Genomic DNA, 8,907 nt, shown 5'->3' with positions numbered 1-8,907 from the left:
GGAGGGAGGGTGATGGCGATTCCCAGGGGTTCATGCTCTGCACCGGGGTGTCTGGCGCAGAGGGAGGGCGATGGCGATTCCCAGGGGTTCATGCTCTGCACCAGGGTGTCCAGCGCAGAGGAGGGCGATGGTGATTCCCAGGGGTTCATGCTCTGCACTGGGGTGTCCGGCGCAGAGGGAGGGCAATGGGCAGAAGCGGCCAGAGCTGTCCCGGCAGAGGGACCCCACGGAGCTGGCTCCAGCCGAGCCTCCCGGTCTTTATTCGAGGCAGCCCGTGCAAAGCGGCCCTGCAGCAGCGGCCGTGTGGCACAGCCCAGCCGAGGCAGCGCCTGTCCCTGCTGGACCCCGCCAGTCCCGGCGCCCGCCTGCCCGCCTCCCATCTCCTCCGGGCCATGCGTCGCTCTGCTCACCGTCCCTCGCCTTCCCTCGGCGCACGATGGCCACGGCGATGGAGACGAGCGCAGCCCCGCAGAGCCCGGCCACCAGGACGATGAGGTACAGCGGCAGGCGGCCCCGCTGCAGCCCTGCACGAGACAGACGAGCCCCGGTCCGCAAGCACTCGCTCCAACGCCAGCCCGGGGCCCGGGGCCGGGACCTGCCGCCTCCCCGCCAGCCGTGGCCRCCTGGCTGGAGAGCCCGCGCGGATGCCGCGTGACATCCGGACCTCTGGGCCCGATCCATGCCCACGGGGCAGCATTTCTCACCCAGGGGTTAACGGGTGGGACGGGCTGGCATTGCAAGAGCGGTGCTGAGCACAGCCACATAAAGCATTTCGAGCGAGACCTCAAGCCGAGCTGCGCCAGCCTGCTCTGGAGCATCTGCATCCAGCCCCTCCTATGCGGAGTCACTAAGGCTGCTGAATATTTGCAGTAAATACTCGTTTTGCTTTAAAACCAAACAAAACCTTCAACAGCAGTGAAAACCTAGCTAAACTGTGACATCTGTGCCTGAGTTCAATGTTAAAATTTTCAGCCCCTTTAAGGCAGAAACACAACGCAAACTTAAGGCAATAAACAAGCTCCAGAAGACCTGCGGATGGGAGGCCAAGAGGGGAATTCCTGCTTAGAGAAAAATCCGTTATTTGACAGGCCAGGAATTTGTTCTCTGAAGCAAAATCTGCTGCAAAATGCAGCTGCCAAGTCCCCTGTTTGGTCTGCCAGACAGCGGTTGTCAATCTGCCCTTGTCAGCGCTAATCTTGTATTTTTCTGCATGAGCCTTTTGCTTAGCGCTGTGAGGTCTCTGCTTACCTGTGGCAACGGGAGACCTTGCTGAAACATCGTCCTTCCTGGAGGTCGGTGTCGCTGTGGGCAGATCTGCAAAAGAGGAGGAGCGCAGCTGTAACGCTTCCCACCGCGTCAGGGCCGCGTCAGGCGGGAGCGGGGTTTGCTCTGGGACGCGGCGGCGGTGCTGGGGCGTGATCTCCGCGGGCCCCGTCCCACGCCCCCCGGCCGCCGGCGAGGCTCACCAGCACCGCTCCTCACCGCTGGCAGGCAACGGCTGCCCTGAGGCCGCCTGGCCCGTTTCGGCAAGAACATTGCCCTGACTCTCCCAGGCTAACGTTTCTGGGGTAAAAGGAAAGAAAACACCTATTTGACCTGCTCTCAGTGACAAGCCACATTTTTATCCCTGACGTGCCATCTCTGTCCCGGCCTCCACACCCCAACACGTCAATGGTAACCCTGCCAGACGTGGTGTGTTTGTAGATACAAGCGCTTGCGGCTGGCTTCAGATCAAACCCACATCTACAGCTGCAGAGGATGCTTCAATCTTCTCTCTCGCTGGGCCTCATCCAGGCTTCCGCAGGGCTTTCTCACTTCATCCCTCCTGCGATGACACCCCAGCTGTCCTGGGGTGTTTTACAGGTGGCAGCTGCGCCCCGAGGCTCCCTGACGGATGAAGCCCCCAGGCAGGCTTCGTGCGCCCAGGTGACCTCCTGCTGAAGCTGTGCGACACCCTGGTTTCCCAGGCTGTGGCCCCCCAGCACGGGCTTGGCTGCTCTCAGGGGGGCTCCGGCCCAGCCACGCAGAGCCGAGCACCTGCATCCAGGGCACATGGGCACCCACTTCCATCCCACCTGGAGAGAGCATCTGCAGCCCCAAAAGTCAATAAGGTGGATTTGTCTCACTCGGTTCAAAGCCTTATTTCCACACCCTGCATCATTCACACGCTGCTGGGAAGAAAGCGGCACTTCCTTTGCAGCCCTGAGCCTGCCTCCGTCTCGGCCCTCGCTGGCCTCACCTCCCTGTGCGGTGAGCTTGGGGCTGGTGGGTCTGCAGGTCGCAGTGCCAGGCGCTGCCCGACCAGGACCCTGTGGGAGGGACCGGCCACGGGACAATTTCCCGCACTCCTCGTTGGCATTACAACCCGGGTAAGAGGAAGACATGCCAAGAGCAGGAGCGAGGCTCCCGCCCTGCGCATCTGGGTCCCACAGGGACGTTATTCTCAACCCTGCCACGATCAGCCATGCTCTGAAGCAGGGAGGATGTCAGACCTTGTGGTTTCCTCTCTGAGTGGCACTAAAATCACAACTCATATTCGGCGTTAATTGTCTGATCTGTGTACAGAAAGGGGAAACCGTTTGCCTTGATCATTTCCTGCAGCTGCAATGACGAGCTCTAGTTTGGGGACTCACCTCTCACCGTCAGCTCTACGGCATCGCTCTGCCGGGCAACGCGTGCCCCAACCCTGTTCTCTGCTTCACAGTAGTATTTCCCTGAGTCGGAGGGTCGCAGACTGTCAAACGTGAGTTCGGCCTGACTGCTCAGATACTGAGCTTTTCCTCCTGGCTCTCCCAGGAACCAGCGGTAGCTGATGGGTGGGGATCCGCTGGCCACGCAGGTCAGGCTGGTCCTGGCTCCTGCTGGGAGCATCAGTCCCAGCTCACCAGCCCTGATGATGGGCTTAGTCACTGCAACTGAAAGACAAGCAGATTGGGCTCAGGTCACACTGGCCTTGGCTGTTTCAGAAGTCTTCCCGACGCTCTATGGCAGTTCACTTGCCGGGTTTAAGCCCTTTCCCAGAAGGAACAGAGGCACCACTCTTATGTCACCTCTGCACAGATTAAGCTCAGCTCTCCTGTCCCTACAGACAGCTTTACACCAGTTATGCCACCCATTGCAACTGCCATGTCACAGAAGACCTGCTCTGTTGGATTGGTGCCCTCTCTGCCCCGCCACAAACCCACCTTGCAGAAAGAGAGTTAGTTCTAGCACACATTGAGGATGCTCTGGAAGGGGAGAAGGCATATTTGGCCAATACAACATCCACCTGATTTCCCATTTGCACAGGAACCATAGAGACACTAGTTATCTGGACAGAACCAAAGACAGATTTGAGTGCTATCTCAAGCAGCAGTGGGTTCAGGTGGCCCACTGGTAGATCCAGATTTGGGTCTGAACTAACTGCTCCCCCTTCCACAGTCCACCACACCACCACAGTCCTGAGATGCATCATTTCCTCCTCAGAGAGGAGGGTCTAGCAGCAAGGGAGAGGCAGACACTCTTCCCAACAAGATGCTTCAGCACCCAGTTTGGATGCAGGTAGACAATGTGCTGTGAAAGACTCTTGTGCTACACGCTTCCTACCAGCTGCCTCTTGTGCTATGTGCTTTGTGAATTAGAAAGGCTATGCAAGAGCAGGGCTTTATTGCTGGATTTACCTTTGACAACTTTAACTGTAGTGGTCATCTCCTTTGTTATCAAGCTGTTATTTTTAGAGCTCCAGATGACTTGACAGGTGTAGTGTCCACTGTCAGGGATTTCAAGGTTCTTGATTTGAAGTGTGACATCCCCTGGGCTGTTCTTTGGGACAGTGACACGGTCTCTGAACCGAGACAACAAGACGTGGTCACCAGAGTTATCCCTCCGAAAGATGGTGGTGGTGCTGTAGTCTCGCTCCATACTCCAGATGAGTGTTTGCTGCGTGAAACCTTCTGAGGGCACATAGGTACAAGGTAAAGTGGTGGATTCCTTCCATGTCCCATTGATCTGGTGGAGGCCAGACAGGTCCAGGAGGGCTGCAGGGAACAACAGTTGAAGAGAAGAAATAAGAACACTGCAAAGGAGGAAGTGTCCTTAGGATAGACAGGAATCACCAGAAGGTGGAAGCCAGCATGAAGCAGCATGTTAGATGTGCTGCAGACCACAGCTGCCTAAACCTGAGCCTGTCTACATCTCACTGAGCACAGGGATGTGAACAGTTGCTTCAACCTCATGGCTATTTTTATTGATTCTCTCTGGATGCTTGCCAGTTTTCAATTCCTTCTTGGTACAGAGAGGCACAAATTCTGCTCCTGGTGGTAACATCACAGCTGTGGTGTTCACGAGATCTTAAGATGCACCTCTAAATCCTGCTCCACAGCCCCAGCCTTCATGTTCTGCTTTTGCTGCTTGGCTTTCTGCTTCTACTTGCAGGTGATGAGTCAAACAGCAGTGGACCTTCTCCCACCCCCAAAGACACTGGGTGCTCTGACGACACCACTTGCGATATTGTTCTGTACCTTACACGTGGGAGGAAGGATGAACAAGTCAATTTTATTGTTTTACTGAAATTAAGCCTATTTAAGTCCAGTGTTTGCACTTATTAACGTCACTAATTTCTTACGTAACTTCCCTGTTGCTCACAGGTCACAGCACTATAGCTGTGCAGGCAGAAGCACTTCTCTGTGCAACAGCTTGTTCCAGAGCTATCAGGAGGGACCATTCAAGGGGAAGTGAGGATGTGCAGATCACTGTCCAGGAGGACAATCTAGGGGACTGTTGGGGCTGAATGCAGAGGAATTTTGTTTCTGACATGGAGCACTGTTCTTCCTTTATCAAATAACTTTGAGAGGGCAGGCACAGCTCCATTCTTTGAATCGCACATCTCTATCAAATGCAACTCCTTGATATATCTGCTTTTGAAGGTTTTCCATTTCTCTTCTTCCTCTCTTCACAGACTCCCATTCAGAAAAATTAAGAAGGATGGAAGCTATTTAGAAAACTGCTCAGATATATACTCTCAAGGCATTTGGTGCTCTCTACTTCAAGTGTGTTTAGCATCCAGTATACTTATCCGGACACAATTTTAGTTAAACATCTCTCCAGTATTGTTTTGTATTGCTGCGTGCCATGAAATAGCTGCTAGCATGCACTGATTCACCATGGAGTTGGTGGCACTCTGTTTGTAATTGATTCCAGCACTAGTGGGGCTAACCCCAAAGGAGAGCTAATCAGAAGGAATGGAGAAATGCAGCAAAAGAAAAATCTCTGACAGAGCATTTTTAATGGAAATATTTCCTCCCAGGGCAATTATTAAACTGGGATGTAATCTTCCAAACAATGTGAAACCTCCCGCCAGAGGTAGATAGAGCTGGACTAGACAAAATCTGAAGAGCTGTATTAGAGAGTATCCCAGACAGGTCAGAGGGATGTGTATCATCTGTAACATGTAAATTTTAAACTTCCATATTCTGACCCATTTTGTAAAGCAACTGAACATCTCCCTTCCTAGATTGCCAGCACCCAGCTTTCCTGGTGGTGTGGAAGCACCATGCAGACAGGGGCCTTTAGATATCTGCTCTGAAGTACTGGACCTGAAACAAGAACAGTGGACCCAAACCTGATCTTTGTGCTTTAGCCTTGGACGACTTCAGATATAACCTAGCTTTCTTGATTCATATCGGCCCCAAGCAGATAAACAAGTACCTTCCAAGTACTAAAGTAGGCACAGGAGAAGGGGGAAGGAGGGGTAGCAGGTATTTTGTGGTATTCAGCTCATTCTCCCAATTTATCTGGCTGTCTGCCCAGTGAGACCATAGTTCCTTTGGGAAGTGCCTCATCTAAGTGGCAAACTACCTGAATTTAGCTAGACTTGGCTCACCTTTATCCATACCACCTTCTCCCTCCTCCCCCCCTCCCCCTTCTTTTTTCCCCAGAAATGCACTGATTATATTCAGCTGCTTTAACTCACAAAAAGCAGCTTAAGAGGCTGATCACAGAAACCTGTAAAGCTGCTTTTTTCATGATGAAATGGGGAAAGTACTCTAACCTGTTTTTCTGAATATCAGGAGCAATTCTGTGCTTCTGTATACAACTGTCATAAAGCAGCTATAGCTTTTCCTGTTCTCCTGTTTCCCAAGACCTTTCTCTGTCAGTGTCAATGCACTGGGAGCAGGGACAAATGCTTCATGGGCCTATAAATCGAAGCAAAGATTCCAGTATCACCTATCCTAATGCTCCTAGAGAGTCAGTAGAGCAGGAGACACCAAGGTGAATTATGCGTGTGTCTGAATCTAGGCTCACAATTACAGCTGTACCTCTTCCTTCCCAGGACCATGCTAGTAAAAYGATGGTGATGCATCGTTAAGCTCTAAAAGAACGTGCATATTCCAGCTCCACAAAGACCATTTTGGAAGCTGACATACCAGAGCAGATCCTCTCCAAGGAACTTGAACAATCCTATTTTGTTCTTGCTCTGGAGGGCATGGGATCTGACTTTTTACTTTATACTGTTTAAACTATACTGTTTGTTCCACTCTCAAAAGCACATCATTGTGTCTGATGCCAAAGGAGACTCTTGTGAGTTCCCAGGCTCTATTTTTTTCATGCAAGAAACTAGAGATTTTCCACACTTGACAATTTTTAAAAAATAAGATGCTATAATTCAGAAGATTTCCCCTGCCCTCTTAGTACTCAGATTTTTCTTCTAATATGAGGAAGCATTTACTCACCACTGCAGCTGATGAAAGCCTTCACAAGCACCGCTATCTGTAGCATTTTTTCCATTCTGTTGGAACTGCAGGTTTGTCCTCCTTTCCCTCCACTTACTCAGAGAGAGACCCACACTCCTGAGACCAGAATGCAAGTCAAGAATACTTCCTTTTCTTCTATTCTATATCATCTAGGATTCAGGCTGTGCTGCTGCCTTTTTTCCTTCCTTCTTTCTGAAATATCACGAGTCCATTTCACTGATGACTGGGGTGAAGGATGAACAAAGACTACAAGGATCTTTCTGCTTCCATTTCATGTTTTCTTGTCCCCATCCACTTCTCTTATCATTCTCTTGACTTTTTCCAAGAAATGCTCTAAATGCTCTTTTTTATTCTCTTGATAATTGGGTGGGGGTTTTTTTGCTTTCTTTCTTTCCATGTTTGCAGTCATTTCACAATGAAAGAGCTTTATTATGACTACACAGTCAAGCACTCAGTAGCAAGGGAAAGCAAACTTCAGGATGCTTGAGAAGCATGAATTCAGTCCTCTCRGACTTGTGTGTGATGACACTGGCATTACTTACACAGTTACGTACTATTTTGCCATGCACAGGACAGGTGGTGTCAATTCACTAGCTCTGCTTCTAACATTATGACTTATTTCATCCCATCTTTCTCTGCGGTTCTAGAATAGAGCTCCTGCCCATCAGTCAGTTCATCTTCCCAGCACCTTTGTAAGGCTAAGCGTGATGTTAGCCACATTGTAAATGCAGAGAACTGTGGCACAAGGAACTGAAAGTCTAAAATATCTCCTGGTTTTGGATGCTCAATTTCAGAAGCCATGGATGATCTGATTTTCCAGAGTACATAACATCCCACAGCACTTGGGACATCCAAAACACTGCTCTCATCACCTTTGCGAGTGGCTGGGAGTGCTCAGCATCTCTATCCATCACACCATGAGGGCTCCTAACCAGGCATCCAGAAACGGAAAGCAGAGTAGCCTACCCCTGGAAAATTTGAACTGACTACCTAACATCATACAGGAGCATAAAGTAGAGACCGATCTGTGCAGGCTCAATTCCATTTCCTCTCTGTCTTCTCCTCCTCGGCGCTCAGCTCTTCTACCACACACACGTACCAGCTTCTGCAGCAAGAGACTCCTTTGAGACAACCCCACTCATCTTCTGAGCAGGTCAGTCAGCGACCTGAACGAGGAGGAAAGCCAGCCCTAGCTTCTTTGCCTAACAGTCTGACCCCTTTTTTCCCCAAGGATCTGACTTGGACCCAGCTTGGGCAGACTTCTATGGCAAACAACAAAAGGTACATCCTTAGCATCCCCTGCCAAATTCAGGTCCTTGCTGAAAGGCACAAAGATACATCCTTTTTCTTCCCAAGCTGCTAATATTTTGATTTACTGCTACTGTCTTTTAAAAAAAAGTGCACTGATTTATTTCATTTGCTTAAAAGCCAAAAATATACACAAAATACTATTTATCTGAAGCAGTTTCCTATTTTATAGATATGGGCTACAAGCATATTTGTCTAAACCTTTCTGTTCCCAGTAATGGCTGAGATGGTGTGACTAAAATTTTTTTTAATTATTCAGGCAGAGATGAACTCAAATACAGGAGTTACCAGCTAAAATACCACCAGTGTGACAATCAAAATTGATTGAGAACAAGCTCATATAATAAGAAATATCAGTCCACCGTAACAAGAAACTTCAGTACCTACAGTATGATTGGCAGTTCAGGAAAGATGAATGATGCATTCTCAGAACTGAGACTGGCACAACTTAAATCACGCTGAGTAATGCTGAACACAAAGTCTGRAATAACAAAATATTATAGATCATAAAACCTTTGAATGTCACTTTTATTAGKTTTTTTTTTTTTAATAGAAAATGGAACTTAGACTAAAAGATATTTTCAGTTTAAGTCTTTCTGTAACTCTTCTGTTGTGATGAAATTTCCTAAAATACAAGTTTGCAATTTTTTGATATACTGCTATTTTTTTTAAACAAAATCTGATATCTTTCATTTGTTTAAAATCAAGAAAGTTGCATGAAACGATTTTTTTTTTTGATGTAATTTTCCTGGTCCTCCACTAAACACGCAATGCATGGGAAGTCTCTATGGCAGGTCTCTGAGCACGGTCACAGGGTGAGCTCAGTTCCTTGCCCTGGCCCACATACTGAGGAGGAACTGTCTATCCT

At 49.3% G+C, this 8,907-nt stretch overlaps 1 protein-coding gene across 1 annotated transcript in view; it reads right to left on the bottom strand.

Annotated features, from left to right (window-relative positions):
* The window catches only part of LOC112966361 (V-set and immunoglobulin domain-containing protein 4-like), an 11,504-nt gene extending 4,414 nt beyond the window's left edge, over positions 1 to 7,090 (bottom strand). The window contains exons 1-5 of the mRNA XM_026066377.1: positions 6,711 to 7,090; positions 3,660 to 4,016; positions 2,634 to 2,915; positions 1,249 to 1,314; positions 411 to 524 (exon numbers count right to left, since the gene is read on the bottom strand). Of these exons, the coding sequence (XP_025922162.1) occupies positions 411 to 524; positions 1,249 to 1,314; positions 2,634 to 2,915; positions 3,660 to 4,016; positions 6,711 to 6,765 (874 nt within the window). The 5' untranslated portion in view covers positions 6,766 to 7,090. The remainder of the gene's footprint in view (positions 1 to 410; positions 525 to 1,248; positions 1,315 to 2,633; positions 2,916 to 3,659; positions 4,017 to 6,710) is intronic.
* Positions 7,091 to 8,907: the final 1,817 nt, after the last annotated feature.

This window comes from Apteryx rowi, unplaced genomic scaffold, assembly GCF_003343035.1.
Source record: "Apteryx rowi isolate R43461 unplaced genomic scaffold, aptRow1 scaffold_24, whole genome shotgun sequence".
NCBI classification, from domain to species: Eukaryota; Metazoa; Chordata; class Aves; order Apterygiformes; family Apterygidae; genus Apteryx; species Apteryx rowi.
The sequence above is the reverse complement of the archived record's forward strand: the minus strand, read 5'-3'. Positions and strand labels throughout refer to the sequence as shown.